The 20785-nt window shown below is 42.5% G+C and overlaps 2 protein-coding genes across 2 annotated transcripts; both read right to left on the bottom strand.

Annotated features, from left to right (window-relative positions):
• Window positions 1-1865: 1865 nt before the first annotated feature.
• On the bottom strand, window positions 1866-8339 carry f7i (coagulation factor VIIi). Its single transcript, XM_030750373.1, is given in 12 exon segments — window positions 1866-2347; window positions 2350-2742; window positions 3331-3351; window positions 3354-3450; window positions 5031-5089; window positions 5092-5124; window positions 5127-5144; window positions 5488-5625; window positions 6218-6331; window positions 6980-7004; window positions 7506-7669; window positions 8261-8339. Coding segments are annotated over 12 exon segments (1350 nt in total). The 5' UTR covers window positions 8331-8339; the 3' UTR covers window positions 1866-2129.
• A 787-nt stretch (window positions 8340-9126) lies between these two features.
• Window positions 9127-20780, bottom strand: f7 (coagulation factor VII). Its single transcript, XM_030750595.1, has 9 exons — window positions 20579-20780; window positions 20143-20276; window positions 17447-17610; window positions 16522-16546; window positions 15754-15867; window positions 14418-14564; window positions 13656-13762; window positions 10283-10403; window positions 9127-9974 (listed from the first exon to the last, which is right to left on the bottom strand). The coding sequence occupies exons 1-9, from the start codon at window positions 20638-20640 to the stop codon at window positions 9382-9384; spliced, it is 1467 nt and encodes a 488-aa protein (XP_030606455.1). The 5' UTR covers window positions 20641-20780; the 3' UTR covers window positions 9127-9381.
• Window positions 20781-20785: the final 5 nt, after the last annotated feature.

Below are 20785 nucleotides of genomic sequence, written 5' to 3'. Positions count from 1 at the left end.
GGTTAGCTTTAAATTGCTATTCCTCATTTGCACCTTTTACCAAGAGGCAGCCACAGTGCTGAAAAATGAATAGGCTCCAAAGGTTTAAGTCTGTTAAAATGTAACCAGAGCTGCACTGACCTTCATGGACATATGAAATATGGTAACAAACAGTAACAGTAGAACAGCTGCTGAGGCGGTCCTGTTGACCTTCAAAGGGCTTGTAGAATCCAGTCCTGGAAGACCCCAGGAGGCTGTTTATTTATCTTTAATCAGCTCTCATAAGAACCCAGCAGTGGGACTACATCCACATCCCTACATCAACACTGACATGTTAGTGTTTTTAGTAAAGTGGACCTAACCAAAAATTTGCAGTATTGTGTGAATCCTTCCCACCTTTCCTTATCACCTAGTCAGTGAGGTGTTTGTTCGTCATGCTGTTGCTTTTCCTGACACACAGGAAGGATGGAAGGTGACAGAACTGACCGAGTCTACACACAGATGAAACAAAAATGCAGCACATGTCCATGCTGGTAGAATACAAGCTCTTGTATTAGCACAATGACCAAGGTAGGCAGTATTACATCCTTGTTTCAAGGAGGTCCTTGTGCTAATCGTTGTCCTATATAAGTAATATGAGGCGTAAAGCAAACAGCCCGGTCAGAATTGCTGAGCGCTGCTTCGGTGCAGTGTGTGGTTACATTTCTGGGGAACTTACACATCAGGGTATTGTCAAAGTTACTGTGAAGTGTAAACCTACGCAATATAGATAGCACCAATAATATTCTTTCTGACTCTATAGGATCCAGTATGAGAATAAATAACTCTGGATGAACTCATCAGGAAACTGTACTGAGCTCAGAGATCAAGTCCAGGCTCACGTTTTCATATGCCTCTTTTCCATTAGTACATACTCAGATCTGCTTGATTCAGTTTCATTCATTTTCCATTACAATGTTGTACCACCTCAGCAAGTGAACCTGAAAGTCTTATTACATAATTTGTATGTGATAACACTCCATCCAGCTTCCTCTGGATTCTGATGTCAGCCACCAAGCACTAAAACATCCCTGTTGGTTAGTCTGCAGGCATTTCCCTCGTCGTGTTTCGAAAACAGCAGGTTTGATTTCTGTGAAGGAGATAGTCTCATGACTCATCTAGTGACATCACTGTCGGGCCAATCAGTGGCATGCTTTCTGTTCACATTTTTGGCTCAGTTCAGCTCACTTGGAACCATGGCTGAGTAAGAAGTACCTGGTACTACCACCTAATAAAAACCCTAAAAACCGAGTCAAGACAAGCAGGTACTAGTGAGAAAGAGGCCATACACTTCTGTACAGTCAGGACCTGAGGGGCTGCCTGCTGCTGCTGGTCATTAGAGAGAATGTAAATTTATTTAATCATCAGTCGTGTGGATCATAAAATTCCTTGCAGTCTGGAAGGAAGATGAAAAAATATGAATGATAAGATTTTAATGATGGGCACAAATGAATTTTTCCTTATTTGTATAACTTAACTGCCCAGTTAACTCATGAAACTTTAATAAGTGGCCACTTGTTGCTCTTGGGTAAAAGTTCCTCACACACTCAGGTCTGAGCCATTTGTTTCACCTCACTTTAAACTGATGCCTTAACCCCCCAATTAAGAAGCTGGGGAGGGCAGGCGGGGGGGGCAGAGATTTACCGTAAATGAGTTAAAAACAAACAAGCCGTGACTCAGTGTGGAGGTTGTTGAATGGCAGCCAATCAGCTCGGTGCTCTCAGAGGGCCGATCAGTGACGTCCAGAGTCTAAACTGAGTAAACAAACTGAGTATTGACTGTGCAGAAAAAACACACTTGTTCAAATTTTAATTGGGATTAAAGGGCTTTTAAAAACAGTATGAAGATAATCTGCAGTACAGGCAGAGGAGGAGGACACAGAAACACAGAAAAACAAAATTAAGAGTTGAGATTAGCCACAGAGCTCTCAGTCGGTGACATTTATTCTGCTTCTTTGTTTTCCAGAACACCAGAAATGTTTCTTCATTTTAAACATTTCAGCTGAAACAAACCCGACAGACCAGCAGTACAAATAGAAGGATTTCAGTGATAAAGTTTCAGATTTATCAGAAAGGATTTAAACTTCATTCAGAAAAATGAATCCTTGTTTCTTAAATGCGTTTCTGCTCCAGCAGTTCAAAAAGCCGCGGCGGCCGCGGGGTTGGTGGGTTTTTCATGGTCTTCTCCACCCACTCTACGAAGTTGGCCACGTTGGTATACAACCCATAATACCCAGACCCACAGCCCTGCCCCCACCCAACCACACCTGTCAGAAAGTGGGTGGAGCCGAAGAGCGACACCAGCGGGCTGCCATCATCGCCACGGCAACTTCCTGTCGTCCTTCCAAGTATCCGGCACACAGCATGTTTTTGGTGAAGTTGAAGCGGGCTCTCTGGGAGCACTGGGAGTTCTGGATGATGGGGACTGACATCTTGCGGAGGACAGGGGAGACCAGGGCGCCAAGTGGCACGGCATTGCCCCCAGTCGTCCTCTTGCCCCACCCAGACACCGCGTGGTAACGTTGCAGCAGCAGCTCCTGCTCGGCGAAGTCTTTGGTGGGCAGGCAGACGGGGATGACGTGTTGGCTCAAGTTGGCGCCACGGCTCAACTGCAGCAAGGCGATGTCGCTGTCGCCTGTCGCTGGGATGTAATCATCGTGGGCGACTGCCATGGAAACGGTTATCTTCTGTTCTGTCCCTTCTTCCACATCCAAGTTATGTTCCCCTGGCAACAGAAACCAAAACATTAGAAAAAATTTACGTAATAACTTTATGAGAAAATGTAAACAAAAAAATTTAAAAATGAAACTTTACAACTAAACTTACACAGGATCACAAAACATCGTAAAAACAGATTCAGAAAAAAACATTTACAAAAGGAAATTATTAAAAAAAAACTTTTTAGATTTTCGATCAAAAATAATTTCTAAAAATATCTCAAAAATTTACAATATAAATGTAAAAACAAGAGTAACTTATTTACATTTTTTCAAAAATGACTAATTTTATCTCAGTAATTTCATGAATCAAAGTTTAAAAAGGATGAACTATAGATGTTAATTTAACATTTCAGAAAACAGAATATAAAGGTTTACAGAGTGGCACATTTACACCAGTTTAAATGTTCACTTCTAAAAATGAACAAAACGAAGGAAACTCATCTATAAGACTCATATTAAAAACGACGACAAAAAAAAAAGTGATGTAATCTTTACAAGAGAATTTGATAACTTAATGCAAGTTAATGATGGTGACCTTTCACATTTCAGTCCAAGCTGTTCTTTTAATACTGCAGTGATGCTAATTCATTTACCTGCCACCACGGTTAGGTTTTGGGGTCGTGGCCATGGATGCAGTGTGCGGCAGTGATGACCCACTCTGGATGGATTAGCACGCCTCCACAGTGGCTCCTTCCATTTAACTGAACCAATACCTGATGAAAAACACACGGGTTCAATTAACTATAAGAAAAACTATTTCAAAATAGATTTCTAAAACCTGAGACTAACGACAATATTTTGTTCCATGTCAGAAACTATAGATTCCCTGTTAAACAGCCCGACCAAACATTTCCCTTATTGTAAGGTTCCTCCAACGTCCACTTTAGGGGGGGGCTTCCAAAAGGAGCAGGTCCCGAAAGACCCATGCTAAAAGATCCAAGGGTACGAACAACACACCACAAACACCACACACACACATATACAGAGACACAGAGATAGACAATACAACACCAAGAGACAGATAGAGAGATAGAGAGATAGAGAGAGAGTAATATATATATATATATATATATATCTATATATAATATATATATATATATACATATGTGTATATATATACATATGTGTATATATATACACATATATGTATATATATAACATATATGTATATAATATATATATATATATTAGGGGTGGGACTCGATTAAAAAAATTAATCGAATTAATTACAAGCTTTGTAATTAATTAATCGAAATTAATCGCATTTTAATCGCATTTCAATATTTGACATGAGAAATATTAATTTAAGTTTAGTTGATGAATAAATCAATATACATAAGCTTAAACTTCAAAATTTTGTTTATTTTCCCACCAGTCTACTACACAGACCAACAAAGGGTGGAAGTGCTCCTGTGATAAGCAAACACCTGAAACTAAAGTTAAGCATCATAACTGGATAGATTTATTCTACATTAATGTCTCACTTGTTATAGTTGGAAATTAATCATTCTCTCAGCTGTATTCCTTTATGTTGAAATGTGTTATGCTTGTTTTAACAGCTTATTTTGAATTAAAGACTTAAAATTAAACCACAAAAAGGAGAAAAAGTTCGTTCTCCGTTTAACAGCTGCTTTTACACAGCTGTGCTTCACACTCACGGTTGCTAGGCGACATGAGCTACGCAGAGGCGACGGCAGCTGATATGAAGGCTAGCTGCTCACTTCCGGCCTTTGTGGTGTTCGTGGGCTGCGAAAGACGTGGGCCGGGTCCTTCGCAGGATGCGGCCCCTAATTTGGACATTGTGCGTCGATATAATCTGTACGCCTGGAACTCGTGCACTGAGAAACGTTCCACAGTGCAAAGTGCGATTAAAATGCGTTAAAATTTTTAACGCGTTAATTTCCCCGTAATTAATTAATCGAAATTAACGCGTTAAAGTCCCACCCCTAATATATATATATATATATATATATATATATATATATATATAATATATCTTAAGGCATATTAAGGCATAAGGTTTGCTGAATTTATCAATAGTTCAACCTGTCCTTTATCTCTGTCAGCTGATTATTCCATCTTAACATGATGTTTGAGATTGTGACATATTCTGGTCATATTCCTGCTTCCTAGACAACAAACCCTCTAGGATATAATGATATCCTGACCCATACCATCCCTGATCTGAAGCAGAAGTCCAAACCTGTGGACACTAAGGATCAAAAACAAGAGAGGCCAAAAAATCCCCATCATCAATCTATCAGTTTGATCAATCATATCCAGCAGTCCATACCTGCCAAGGACAGTCTCCTTTGGGACAATGATTCGTTCCCACCATCCTGGGATTAATCATGCACTCTGGTTTTGTCCTTTCTCCAGCGGGGCCACCGACCACATGGATACTTCACTGTAACCAAAGGCAACAACACAACAACGTAATCCTCCCAGATATAAAAAATGACAACAAAAATAAGAAAAACTAAACTTAACATCTACCCCAAGAAATTCAGGTTTTGTGGCAGTTACTAAATGATTTTTTTTCAACAGTGAAACAACCATTAACCTGTCAGCCATGTGAATATCTTTAAATAAGTTAATAAATTGAAATTTGTTGTGTTTTGGGCACTCAAACCGTTTTGATCATATCAGCTGAATGTATCTCCTATAAAAGCATTGGATGGCACCTCCTGATCAGAGTAAAAATAATGCAGCTGAAGCTCTAAAGAGAGGAAATCCTGCAGCAGTTTTACCGTTGGGGATGCACTGTCGTCCGTCGTCTCCCAGCACGTATCCGTTAGCGCAGTAACAGCGACGCCTCGATCCTGAACCGTCACAGAAGTGCTGACAGTGTCCGTTTAGGTAGACGCACTTCAGAGTCTCTTCAAACGCTGAAAAAATAACAATCACTTGTTTATCCTGTTGGGCAGCACGGTGGCGTAGTGGTTAGCACTGCTGCCTCACAGTTAGAATACCATCTGGAAGGCCTGGGTTCAATTCCACCTTGGCCCAGGTCTCTCCCTCTCTCTGTGTGGAGTTTGCATGTTCTCCCCGTGCTTGCGTGGGTTTCCTCCGGGTACTCCGGTTTCCTCCCACATTCCAAAGACATGCACTTACTGGGGTTAGGTTAATTGGCTAATCTAAATTGCCCATAGGTGTGAATGAGAGCATGAATGTGAGTGTGAAAGGTCGTCTGTCCCTCTGTGTTGGCCCTGCAACAGGCTGGCGACCTGTTCAGGGTGTACCCTGCCTCTCGCCCTATGACAGCTGGGATAGGCTCCAGCCCCCCTGCGACCCTTAACAGGATGTGCGGAAGCGAATGGATGGATGGATGGATGTTTATCCTGTTGATTTATATTCTACTTTAAAGTATATGGTTTAATTTTCCTACGCTGTAGATATAAAATTTGATATTCATGGAGAATAGATGGAATTAATTAGCTCTGTATCCAGCTGCTTGACTTTAACTAAATAATTTCATACCTGTCTGACAGTATCGTCCTTCAAAGCCTTCGAGACACCGACACTCGTTGGTAGTTCCCATATTAATGCACGTCCCGTTGTTATGACACGGGTTGATCTCGCAGGTTTCACGACCTCATGGAAGAGTTACAGTCAGAACGTCAGATTAATGAAGGTGAAAGAGCACAGATGTGATTTACTGTCATGATGAAAAAAGCCCTTTGTGCAGTCCTCTGAGAATCTGAGTACACCCCATGATGATTCAGGAGCTTATAGGACCCCCCCTCAGCAGCAAGAACTTGAAGTAATCATTTTTGATTTGACTAAATCAGCCTCTCACATCGTTTTGGGGGATTTTGGCCCACTCTTCTTTACATCATTGCTTCAGTTTACTGAGTTTGTTGGCTTTTATTTATGCACAGCTCTCTTAAAGTCTCACCACTGCATTTCAATCAGGTTCAGGTCTGGACTTTGACTGGATCTTTTCTTTCTGACTCATTCTCTTGTAGATTTGCTGCTGTGATTGGGATCATTGTCGTGCTTCATGACCCAGTTTAGCCAAACATTAGCTGTCACACAGATGGCTGACTCTGAAATACTTTGGTATACAGAGGAGTTCACGGTCGACTCAACAACATGTCCGGATCCTGTGGCTGCAAAACAAGCCCAAACCCTCGCCCCTCCACCACCGTGCTCCATATATAAGGTGTTTGTGCCGCTGCTCATTATGGCCAAACAGTCCACTCAGATGTGCATTGATAACAGTAACTGTTTGTTACTTACGATCATATGTCAGCCAAAACTGCATCTGATGAAACAAATAATAAATATCGTCAGTATTCAATTTATCGATCAATGAATTAGTGATGAAATCAAAGCTCATTAAAGGAGCACTTTGAGTTTTTAGGATATTATGGTGTCTTTGCTCATTCAGACTCAAATATCACAGGCTAGACCATAACTTTTCATTTAACTTTTAGTGTGCAGCTACATGTCAGAGGTCCATTTTAATGATAGTTTATTGACTGGTCAATGAAAGTGTAACATTTTGGTGTCACGTCTGTCATTTTCAAGCTGAGGCAGAGTTTCATGGCTGAACTGAATCATTTCTTGCTTCTAAATTCTCATTTTTGTCGATTCTAAATTATTTTTAGCTTGTGTCGTGCTAACATTTAGAGTATCTTCTTCTGTGGTGACATATACACATTTACAGCTGTCAAACATAAAACTTGGCTGAAAGAAACCTTTAATACAAGTCTTACTATAACCTTTACCCATAAGTCTTATTAATAAAGTCAGTGTGTCTGACCGTCTGGTCTTCGTCTTCAAACACCTCTCGAGCCTCTTCGTAGCTGCAGATCTCCTCGATGCATTCCCTCTCCAGGTTTCCTTGTTTGAACTCCTCCAGGAAGCCGCTGTTTGCTCGCCGCCAGCGCTGCAGGACTGAGCTGGCCTCATGCTTCTCTACAAACACTGTGGGGGGGGGGGTAAAGACTGAGCTTTAGGTTTGTTTTCAGTCACTGTTTCATGCACACTGTTTCCAGATGGAAAGAGTTCTGGATGCAACAAAATGATTTAAATGTGAGATGAAAAGTTTCATCAACACGTGAACCTAAAAACAAAATAAGATTTGTTTGGATCAGTGTTTCAATGCTGAAACCAGTATGAAGCATTACTTACTCACTATCCAGCCATAAAACTGACAGAAATCAAAAGATTTTAATAATCAATTTATATTTTTTCTCCATGGATTCAGCTATTCAAATGAAGCACATTGTGTAAACCTTCACACTGAAATACTGGAACCAGTCAAAATCCATCACTTGACCTTAATAGAAAACGACTAAAACAACAAATTTTTCTGTTGATCCATTAAAGACACATTAAAACATGTATGCGTTACATTTCTCTGCAAACACTAAAAATACACCAGTAGATTTATTAAGGGCCAGTTTGTTACATTTCTTCAATCATCTCCAAAGTTCATTTTGTATCTAACGTCAAGAATTAGAAGATGTGTAAAACTGCTTTAGTTTTATTCATCTTTTCTGTGAAGTCACCAACCTGCAGCAGCAGCGACGCCCCACAGCAGAGTCCAGATGGTGCAGCAGCTCCACAGCAGCATGTTGGACATGTCAGTGTTTCCCGGGGGGGGGGGGTTTAACTGCGGGAAATTTATAGTCCACGCCCACTGAGCACGTGACCTGTTTTTTAACAGGTCTGTAAAGAAACCAGAGGAGTTTTCAGAGCTCGTCTTTGAAAGCAAATGTGTTTGATACAACACCGCGTCCACATCACGATTCTGCCTGTATGAACGGATATCTCACTCCTTCTTTACAGGCATTCAGACTATGTCTGCACATATGAACGCCACACACCGACAACCTTAAATATTTAAATATGGGCACATTACATAAAGTCACAGAATTTCAGAAAATCTCACAGATTGGCGTTTTTTAACTGGGGTGACAGAAATCCAGCATACATTTAATTCTGAGTGCATATCCTGATTTCCTGCAGACCACAGCAAATTATTCCAGGTTATTTTAAACCAGGTTATTTTTCCTGGTTTTCAGAGGTCACTTTTTAACTCTTCCCCCCCATAAAGACGTCCCCTGTACTGTTAATGACGAGTTTTAACACCTCAGTATATATCAATAAAAACATGGTTTGACAGGTTCTTCCAAGGTTTATAGATAAAGATCAGCTTCACTAACTTCTGATGCACATCCAGTTATTTTGTTGTGGAAGCAGGTCTGAAACATGACAGGACCCACTCAGTTCTGAAAACAGAAACCAGGGTTACCCCCAGTAGGCGTCCAAGTGGGAACGAGTTAAAATTATAAATCACAACATCTTAGGGTTGCAACTAATTATCAGTTAATCATCTTTCTATCAACAAAATGCAGTCAAAAGGTGAAAAATCTGTTCAGATCATTTTCAGTTTATTCTGTCAAAACAAGTGGCAAAACATCACATCTGTGAAGGGTTAATGTTCAGTGTTTTCAACTGTAAATGTGATGAAAGTACTTAAACATGCAGGACTGATCAGTTTAAAATGAATCCACTGGAGTCTGTAGATGAAATATGTTCCACAGTGTCTGTAATTAAAACTTTAACAGTTAATCATAAGTGTGATGACTCAGCGCTTGGTTGTGTGAGCTGTGGTGACCTAATGAGTGCCTTCAGGTGGTCAGGTTGTGCGTCAAAGTCTCACTGCTGTTTCTCGGCTGATCTGGTGTCACCGTCCGGTTGTGGATCCACTCGAGATAGTTGGACACTCGGGTGTAGATGCCGTAGTTTCCCGGTCGGGCACAGCCCTTCCCCCAACTGACAATCCCCAGGAGGAAATGTGTCTTCTTGTACTCGGTCACCAGGGGACCGCCACTGTCACCTTTACACGAGTCCTGGCGGCCCTCGATATACCCTGCACAGAACATGTTCTTGGTAAGCATCACGCCGCTCTCCTCCACGCAGTCCTGCGTGCGGATTCGTGGCACCATCAGACGCCGGAGGAGCTCTGAGGTGGGCCCGTTCTCAGCCCGCCTCCCCCAGCCGCTGACCGTGTGCAGTTGGATGGCCCAGAGCACACGGTTGGCCAGCGACCACGTCGGCAGGCAGACTGGGACAGCATACGGTGTGTATATAATGGGAGATGCCAGGCGGAGGAGGGCGATGTCATTGTCGGCGGTGCGTGACACGTAGTTTTCGTGCATAATGATCTCAGCGACCTGGATGAGCTGCTCAGTGCCTTCATTCACTGCAACGTTGTGCTCGCCTGACAGATTTAAAAAGCAGGGAAATATATAGAAGTTGGCTCAAATTTAAAGCTTTAAACATGATTCAGGGGAAATTAAGATGAACTACCAGTGTTTTAAGGTGCTCGCCTGTATTTTTATTGCCTAATGAACAAGTTTAAGGACAACTAGCCTATTGTTTATTTTACAGAGATGCAATAATTGAGTTTGCCATCATTTTCAGAGGTTTAGACCTGCCACTGTCTGCTATTCTGCATCATGTTTGTTTAAACAGATGGCATATTTAACTGCAGCTCTGTTGCTTTCCCTTGAGTGGACAGATTCGTACCTGCAACAACTTTCAGGAACCGGACTTCAGTGTTTTCCAGGCAGTGTGATGCTGTGATTATCCACGTAGGTTTATAAATCACGCCTCCACAGAATCCTTTTCCTTTATACATCAGCAAGACCTGCACACAATGCAAGAGAGCAAATTATCTGAATCTTCAAAAAGGACAAAACACACAAAACTAAATGTTCATATTACCAAGATGGCGCCGGTGAGGTCAGCAGCCGTCGTACCTGCTCCTACGCTTTGTTTGTTTATATTAGGTTTAGCTCTAATTTTGGACTTTATAATTCCGCCTGCTCTGTGTCATATCACGTATGACAGACAGACTCTTTTTAATATCAGAATACAGCACTCTGGCTGTATTCTGACACCTTTTTCTCCCGACCCGACTTGGCCTCAGGAAATACTGCGTTTCCAGTGGGCCAGCTCAAACAAAGGACCCAGGTCACGGACAAGGCCCCGAGGGAAAAGAGCTGGCGTAAGAGAGAGGCTGAGGCGCAGAGCACACCAAACGCCACTGCCGAGCATCCTGTTGGCTAATGTCCAGTCACTGGATAACAAGCTGGACGAACTCAGGGCCAGGATACAGTTTCAGAGGGACATAAGGGACTGCAACATCATCTGTCTCACGGAGACATGGCTGACCCCCCTCATACCGGACCACGCCGTACAGCCGTCGGAGTTCTTCAGTGTTCATCGCACGGACAGAACGAGTGAGTCTGGAAAATCAAGAGGAGGAGGTGTGTGCCTAATGATTAATAACAACTGGTGTGACAGTAGGAATGTTGTCCTTCTGAAACAATCATGTTCACCTAACCTGGAGCTCCTAACCCTGAAATGCCGTCCCCACTACCTGCCCCGCGAGTTCACTTCGGTCATCTTCAGCGCCGTCTATATTCCACCTCAGGCGGACACAAACATTGCACTATCCGAGCTACATGAGGCTATTTCCACCTATCAGGCTAACCAGCGTGATGCGGCTCTCATCGTAGCCGGGGACTTTAACAGTGCAAACTTGAAAAAGCTGATACCGGAATTGATTCAACACATCGACTGCCCCTCCAGAGGAGAGAGGACCCTAGACCACTGCTACTTCTCCATTCAAAGAGGGCTACAAAGCAAAGCCTCTTCTCCCTTTTGGGAAGTCTGACCACACCTCTGTGCTTCTCATGCCGAAATACAAACAACGGCTCAGGCAGGAACCCCCTGCTGTGAGAGAAGTGACACGGTGGTCTGATCAAACAGAGGCCGCTCTGCAGGGTGCGTGGGATTCAACCGACTGGGACATGTTTCGCAGCAGCGCGGGCGGAGACATCGAGGAGTTTACGGAAACTGTTGTGGGATTTATTGGGAAAGTTGTTGAAGACACTTCACTTAGGAGGACCATCAGGACTTTTCCCAACCAGAAGCCGTGGGTGGATAAATCTGTCCGTGACGCCCTGAGGTCCCGCACCGTTGCCTACAACTCCGGCCTTGCCTCTGGGAACATGGAGGACTACAAGGTTGCATCATACAACGTCCGCAGAGCGGTGAAAGAGGCTAAACATCGCTACGGCCGCAGACTGGAACAGCAACTACAACAGTCTGACTCCAGGGGACTGTGGCAGGGACTACGCACCATCACGGACTACAAAGCACCACACACACACCCGGGGAGTGCCGACGCTTCTCTGGCTGATGAACTCAACATCTTCTTTGCGCGCTTTGAGTCGGGAAGCCGACAGCCCGCTGCGCTCCCGGCCGGAGGGGCGGAGACACTCACTGTGACGGAGCGCGACGTGAGGAGGGCGTTTAGACGTGTAAACACCAGGAAAGCTGGCTGGACCAGACGGTATTAGTGGACGTGTCCTTAAGACCTGCGCTGACCAGCTGGCACCTGTGTTTACACTGATATTCAACCTCTCACTGAAACTGTGTGTGATTCCCACCTGCTTTAAAAAGTCCATCATAGTCCCTGTCCCAAAGAAACCACACCCCAGCAGCCCCAATGACTTCAGGCCCATAGCGCTCACCTCTGTGGTGATGAAGTGTTTTGAGAGACTCATCAAGACATTCATCACCTCCTCACTGCCCACCACCCTCGACCCACTACAGTTTGCATACCGGCCAGACAGATCCACAGATGACGCCATATCCTTCCTCCTCCACAAGACCCTTTCACACATAGACACTGGTAAGGGGAACTATGTGAGAGTGCTGTTTGTAGATTACAGCTCAGCATTCAACACCATAGTTCCCTCCAGGCTGGTCTCTAAGCTGCTGGACCTGGGCCTGGGCCCATCCCTGTGCAGGTGGGTTCACAGCTTCCTGACCAGCAGACCACAGGTGGTACGAGTGGGTCACCTCACCTCATCCTCCCTCACGCTCAACACTGGATCCCCCCAAGGCTGTGTGCTCAGCCCTCTGCTGTACTCACTGTACACCCATGACTGCGAGGCCACGTCAGAGTCCAACATCATCATCAAGTTTGCTGACGACACTGCTGTTGTGGGACTAATCTCCCACAATGAGGAGAGAGGTCTCCCGCCTGGAGAACTGGTGCCAGGAGAACCACCTCCTGCTCAACGTCAGCAAAACGAAGGAACTGATCGTGGACTTCAGCAGGAAGCAGCAGAGGGACTACCATCCACTTGTCATCAGTGGTGCTGAGGTGGAAAGAGTGGACACTTTCAAATACCTGGGAGTGACCATCTCACAGGACCTGTCCTGGACTCATCACATAAACATCACTGTGAAGAAGGCCAGACAGCGTCTCTACCTCCTCAGGCGGCTGAGAGACTTCAAGCTCCCACTCAAGGTGCTCAGGAACTTTTACACCTGGCTGAGGGCCATGAAGATCCTAAAACAGCCCAGCCACCCCGGACACTCTCTCTTCTCCCTGCTCCCATCAGGCCGGCGTTACCGCTGCCTGAGGACTAAGACTGAAAGGTTGAAGAAGAGTTTTTACCCACAAGCCATCCGTCTGCTCAACTCTGAGCCCTAACTGGACCATTATTGCACAGTGTAAATATTATAATTTATAAAAGTGTGTATAGTGTATAGTATATAGAGTATAGTGTATAGTGTGAATTACTTTTTTTTTATTTTTATTCTTCTTATTTATATGTGTGTGTATATATGGTTGCAGGTACAAAATACATTTCACTGTGCATTGTACTGTGTATAACTGTGCATGTGACAAATAAACACTATCTTAATCTTAATCTTAATATTTCATATTTGCTTTTCAGAAAATTTGGGATTTCTACCAAAATTTGGTTTTGGTAGCACCTTTTTATGTTAGGAGACTCCCTCCTCTCCTGGTCTGTTAGTTAATAATAAATCAGACACTGCAGTAAATGGATGAACTGTCCCTTTATTTTAGGCCTACCTGCCAGGGGCATTCACCTTTCGGACATACTGTTCCTCCAACGATTCGGAGCTGCTCCTCCTTTTTTTCACCTTGCAGGATGGGGACCATGCCACATGCTATTGGCTCTGAAACAACAGCAAAAATCAACATTATTGACAAATAATATGAAGTGACAACTCTGCTATAGCAGAACATAATGTGTGGTGTGTTTTAACCCAGTTTAAAATTGTGGCGTTCCTCAGGGATCTGGACTAGAACCACTTCCATTCTACAAAAAAAACATCCAAGTGATTGTTAATATACTGATGGACATATCAAATTTTGTTTTTAGTTTTTAAGTGGATTAGGGGGTCGAGTATGGCCTGGAGGTCCAGAGGTCAAAATAGGTTACACCCCCAAAGGTGACTGAGCTAAGGTCCTGTGGCACTTCCACATACAGATGGACAAACTGGGGGTAGCTAACCAACTGGAAATGGTGAAGTGGTGAACAGGCAGAGGAAGAAGACCATAGTGATTGATGTAGCAGGGCGGTGACCCCCAAACTGCACAGGCCTCAAGCTCCCAGGCCTAAATTATAATATAGTAATGACAATTAAGAAACTATAATATCTAAATGTATTTGTATAAATGTCAATCATAACATCGTCACTCATACTTTTGTTTTCATGGCAGAAATGGATTTTCAAAGGAAACTGTCATAAACTACGCTGTCATCTCAAATGTGATTTAAAAAGAATAATCAATTTGATTTGCTATGTTATTTAGAAATTATCATCCAACCTTTTGCGATGCACCTCCGTCCATCAACATCCAGAAAGTAGCCGTCTGCACACGAGCAGTTTAGTTTTTTTCCAAACTCGTCCTCTTCACAGAAATGTTCACATTCTCCGTTCTCCAGCCAGCAGGTATCTATCTCAGTTTTCACCTCTGAAGACAGCATGTTCATATTTAAAACATTACATTTGTTTAGTTAATCAAACAAAGCAAATATAAATAAAACTATATCAAAGGCAGATAAGGTTCCAGTATATCTGATTTTGGGGGTAATACACAGCAAAGGACTTTTTTCACGAGCTACTTCAGAAATAATTAATCATCATGATAAATTATATGTTCTCAATCTTTCAGTTTCACAATCAATTTGTTTGACAAAATAACATATAACTGGAAACTATACCCAAGCTTTGTCACCTTTCTATAACAGTTTGTAAGACACATGCTTTCATTTTATTCCTCTTTATTCCACTGTCCCGAAATTCTGTTCAAGGTTAAAATACAGGAAACACTCTCTTCGTTTCACTCCCCACATGTTAAACAACACTGCAACATCGTCACATGTTTTTGCCTTCTCTCGTCCTTATTATGTCCTTTGGTCTGTCTCTTTGTGCTCTCGTTTTCATGTCTCCTCTCTGTCTTCTTTTTTCTTTATTTAATCACTTAAATTGAAAAAGTCCAGTTCATGTTTTTTTTTATTTATTTTTAATTAGTTTTGAAATGTTGACATTTCATGAAAAAAATCCTTAATTTATAGCTGAGGGTCAATGGCATAAATGTGAAATTAAATATTGATATGATTGATATGATAAATTAAATGGATTGTAAAGTGAGGCCTAAAATGTAGCCTTGAGCAGCACCATCACACTGTAACATTGTAACTCAAAATGTAAATCAGAAACATTTCCTTGATTACACATTACTATATATATATATATATATATATATATATATATATATATATATATATATATATATTAGAGTACATTTTCCATCTCGGGTTTTTTGCCATTTGAACTGAGAGCATCCTTTAGTTTTGCTGTTCTTAAAGTACTAAAGTTCTGGTGTGTTTATATCTACATAAAAGTCACATATTAAATAATAAACAAATTAAATTGAGCCCTGATGTATTCCATCACAGAAAATAATAAAGTAGTATTTATTTTCTATTTATAAAATTAAAATTCCCTTTTATTAACTGAATCAGGGTCAAAGCCTCATTTCCACAGTGGTCAGGACACCAGGAAACAGCAGCTATTCAGGCTCATTTAAACAGAAAACACTCAACATCACGGCTGCCACGTGATGTGAGAATGGTTTGAACAGTTGTGTTTTTGCTCACCGAGCTCACAGTTGGCTCCGGTAAACTCTGGAGGGCAAAAGCAGATGTAGGACGAAGCATGATTGGAGCAGCTGCCTCCATTCTGACAGGGATTGGAGTTACAGAGGTTTGGTGCTTCAAGACAACACAGAACACAGTTATTTAATATGTTGGTATCACATGGTGTTATTGATGATCTCTGTTTAGGCATACTGATCTTAAAAGGTGCATTACAGTTTATAGTTTACTTTCCAAGGCCCTGCATATTTTTGTTAGCTTAACTTTATACATCCTGATAATTAAAATGCAATTCCTTGAAATACTAAAGATCTGAAGATAAGTCACACATTAAGGCCCCAGTCACACAGGCCTAGAGACTGGACGGCAACACTGTGGCAACTACAAGTTGCTAGGGAAACACTGTATTCCTCGGATGGTTGGCAAGTGTTTTGCTTGCAGTCGTCAGTTGAAACTGGTCTCCGAGGTAAACGGTGCACCAAAAGATTTTTATTGCACTTGGCAACAAGTTGGCATCTTTCCAGTAAACTATGGGCAACCTCAATAATCTGCTGGTGACCAAAGCAATCACAAAAAGGTGCAGCATCCTCTTTGCAACCAGTTTCATCCAGTGACTGCCCACAACCACTCACCAACTGGTTGGAGAATACACATTTTTCCCTAGGGGATCACCATTGGGTCTCTAGGCCTCCATAACTGAGGCCTTAAATGAGAACATTTCATTACAAGAAGTCTTTTGATACTTTTAACATGAGAAAAATTGTTGCTTACCATTGTATGTTTTCCAGAACTCATTCTGAGGAGGCAGAAATGTGGAAAAAGAAACACTGAACACATTCCTTAGATTAAGATTAAGGTTTCTGACATAAATGTGTTAAAGGCAGTCACACAGCAAACACTCCAGCTGTGAATCTTGCAGATGTAGTCTCTTTGTACTAGTTTTATGTCTCTTTTTGTTTATTTGTGGTAATTTTGTATGTCTTCCAGTATGTTTGTGGTTGTGTAGTGTCTCAGAAGACTCCTTGGGCCCTGACTGAATGCTGCTAGTTGGCCCCTTGATGGAGGCCTACAGGGATTCACAATATGCTAAACCTATGAAGACTGATGAGTTCATTCCTCAGATGAGTTCAGACCAAATGCAAAGCAAAGTTTCCCTGAACACAGTTTCTGGAGTATTTTTGGAACATTTTGCTGCCCACAAATATTTGACCCTAACAGCAAATGGGACAACTTCTTCCCTTCACGTTACAACCGATAGCTAGGATTAAAGTAACAGCAACATATTTTCAGAATTTACCACACATTTCTGACATTTTGTCTTGTCTGTGTATATGGGAAATTGAATAAGCATCCCTGTTTACCTGTAAATAATTACAATAAGCTTATCCTTCATTTCTAAGTGTGAGAATCCCAAGTCTGTGAGTCTCAGCATCAAGCTCAACTTATGTGGGCATGTATTTGCCTCTGTCTGTGTTGTGCAGTATGAATTTGCATATTTATATAGACAAAAGGTCTTAAAACTAGTCATGATTAGCTTACTGCACTATCATGACCCAATATCTGTGATATTGTCCAATGTAAGTAGAAACAATTTAAAGTTCTAATCCAGAGTTTTTGTACCTGCTGTTTTCTACTATCATGTAAAATCTTGTTTTGAAATCTCATTCAGTGAAGAGAAAACATGATTTGACCGTACCGTGAGCTCGGTGTTCTCGAACACCTCCCTGGCCTCTTCGTAGCTACACTTCTCCTCTATGCACTCCCTCCTCAGGTCTCCCATCTGCAGCTCCTCAAACCAGCCTGAGTTGTACCTCCGAGTCCGAACCAGAATGCCATGGGCTTGATCTGGATCCAGAAACACTGCCAGATACAGGAGAAAGGGAGAGTTCACCAGGATTGTTTCCCTTTGGAGTTGGTCACTCAGACTGAAATATATCAATTTCTTCTCCGTGCATTGTTTTTAACTTTGATTTAGATCAGAATTTTTCTGAAGGACTTTCTGAAGGACTGATATTTCATCAGATCTATTAATTCTTTTTAAATAAACTGATTGATATTCATATCTATAAAATGTTTGTTTATTCAAAAAGGACAATGCATATTAATTACCATGCTAGATTTAGCCATAGAGGCTGATTTTTATCTGCAGTCCTTGACAGGTTGATGACATTTATAGATAATCAAGAAAAACCAAACATACAGAGAGAGAAACATGAAAGGTAAAGAATATGACATATTAAACATCGAGCATTAAAATCACTTCTAAAACCGCACAAAATTAGTAACCACGAAAACAAACTGTTAGGGAAATCAGAAACTTACACTGACACTACTTCATATTACGATGGAAATCTGAAGTGACAGTAAACAGTAAAAAACAGACCAACCAACAGTTCAAAACCAAGACAACTCAAGACTGTAAGACCCGACTGACCAACCTGTGCACCGCCTGGATTAAGTACAAGAAAGCCTATGACTCGATGCTGCACACATGGATCCTGGAATGCCTAGAACTGTATAAGATCAACAGGACTCTAAGAGCCTTTATGAAGAACTCAGTGGGTATGTGGAGAACAACACTAGAGGCCATCTTCAAGCCCATCATACAAGTCAACATCAAGTGCAGGATTTACCAAGGAGATGCTCTGTCCCCACTGCTGTTCTGCATAGGCCTAAATCCCCTTAGCCAGATCATCAACAAGACTGGCTACGGAAACTGACTGCAAAATGAAGCAAATATCAGCCACCTCCTGTACATGGATGACATCAAACTGTATGCCAGAAGTGAATGGGATGGTAACTAAGAGAGGCAAGGTAGTCAGAACTGAGGGGATTACACTACCACAAGGCAACATTGCAGACATTGAGGACAGCTACAAGTACCTTGGAATCCCACAGGCAAATGGGAACCATGAAGAGGCCGCTAGGAAAGCTGCAGCCTCCAAGTACCTGCAGAGAGTAAGGCAAGTCCTGAAGAGTCAGCTGAATGGGAAGAGCAAGTCCGGGCTATCAACACCCATGCCTTGCCAGTTGTCAGATACCCTGCTGGGATAATAAGCTGGCCAAAGGAGGAACTAGAAGCCAATGATGTTAAGACAAGAAAGTTCCTTACCATGCATGGAGGGTTTCACCTCAAATCCAGCACCCTGAGACTGTATGCCTAGCAGAACGAAGGTGGCCGAGGACTAGTGTGTGTCAGAACCACTGTCCTAGATGAAACAATGAAGATCTATGAATACATCAAGAAGATGGCCACAAAGGATCATGTGCTTAGTGAGTACCTCAGGCAGCAGAAACCTGAGAAAGAAGAGGACGAAGAACAGGAACCATCATGGAAGGACAGGCCTCTGCACGGCATGTACCACCAGCAGATAGAAGAAGTGGCTGACATAGAGAAATCCTACCAATGGTTGGACAAGTCTGGACTGACAGACAGCACAGAGGCACTAATCATAGAGGCTGGGGTCTACCACACCAGGCAAGACCCCAGGTGCAGGCTGTGCAGAGATGCTCCTGAGACAATCCAACACATAACAGCAGGGTGCAAGATGCTAGCAGACAGGGCAAACATGGAACGCCATAACCAAATTCCTGGCATAGTATACAGGAACATCTGTGCCGAGTACGACCTGGAAGTCCCGAGGTCAAAATGGGACACGCCCCCAAGGGTGGTTGAGAACAACAGAGCTAAGATCCTGTGGGACTTCCAGATACAGACAGACAAACTTGTGGTGGCTAACCAACCAGACATCGTAGTGCTGGACAAACAAAGGAAGAAGGTCGTGGTGATAGACGTTGCAACACCAAGTGACGGGAACATCAAGAAGAAGGAACATGAGAAGCTCGACAAATACCAAGGGCTCAGAGAGGAACTGGAAAGGATGTGGAAGCTGAAGGTAACAGTGGTCCCCGTGGTAATCGAACACTCGATGCAGTGACCCCCAAACTGGGAGAGTGGCTCCAGCAGATTCCTGGAACAACATCCGAGATCTCTGTCCAGAAGAGCGCAATACTGGGAACAGCTAAGATACTGCGCAGGACCCTCAAGCTCCCAGGCCTCTGGTAGAGTTTCTGTTTTATTTGGTGTGTCTTGAAAATGAAAATGTGGGTAAAACCTTGTGTTTGTAAACGTGCGTGGTTTTAATTTTTTACTTTGGCATCACCCAGCATTTTAATTTATCTAAAACTCTCATTAGCCTCTGCTGTTTCTTGCTTTGCCATGCATTAAATGTTGCTCCTGGCATGTTAGCATTTAGCTCAAAGTGCTGGTGATCTTCGTCCCTCACACAACAAAAACACACCTAAAATGATATGGTTTCATCGCTGCATCACTACTTGATCTCTGAGCTAACTAATCAGTGACTGATAGGAGTGAACTTTGGGTTTGCTCACCTGAAGCCGGCTGGCAGCTGTTTAAGCTAAAGACGAAGATGATGAAGACTCTCAGCCACATACTTGATTTCATCATAAAGCTGCTGTGCTGTTTCTTTGTGGGGCCTCGGGTCCAAAGTCTGTCCCTCCTCCTGCTGCTGGTCACATGTTCAGTGGAGAAATCGGACTGTTGAAACCCAAACTGACCTGAACTCGCTCAAACTCTCTGCCTTCAGATTCCTCATTTTGTAAAAATGGAGCTTTTAAGTACACCCTCTCTCAATTCTAAGGTTTTATTTATCACAATAAAAATAATCTGGTCCTTATCAGGTCTTAAAATTAAATAAATACAACCTCTGATTAACAAGACAGCATGACATATTACACCGGGTCATTGTAAATGCAACAAAAATTAAGCCAAAATGCAGAAGCAGTCAAAAATTCAGTACACCCTTACCTGTTTCCATTGAAATTAAGAATTATTGTGAACCAACAGGTTTGTGTAATCTGCATCTGCATCCCAACACCCCATATCTCTGCATAAGTAAGCACATTTACCTCCAGATAAAGCAGAGACAGCTGTGACAACACTGTAAGAGAGAAGTCTGCACCTCTGAGGCACGAAACCAAGAAAGTCTGAAGAAACTGAAACAATGTTCAAAGA

Source organism: Archocentrus centrarchus, chromosome 2 (assembly GCF_007364275.1).
Source record: "Archocentrus centrarchus isolate MPI-CPG fArcCen1 chromosome 2, fArcCen1, whole genome shotgun sequence".
Lineage (NCBI taxonomy): Eukaryota > Metazoa > Chordata > Actinopteri > Cichliformes > Cichlidae > Archocentrus > Archocentrus centrarchus.
The sequence above is the reverse complement of the archived record's forward strand: the minus strand, read 5'-3'. Positions and strand labels throughout refer to the sequence as shown.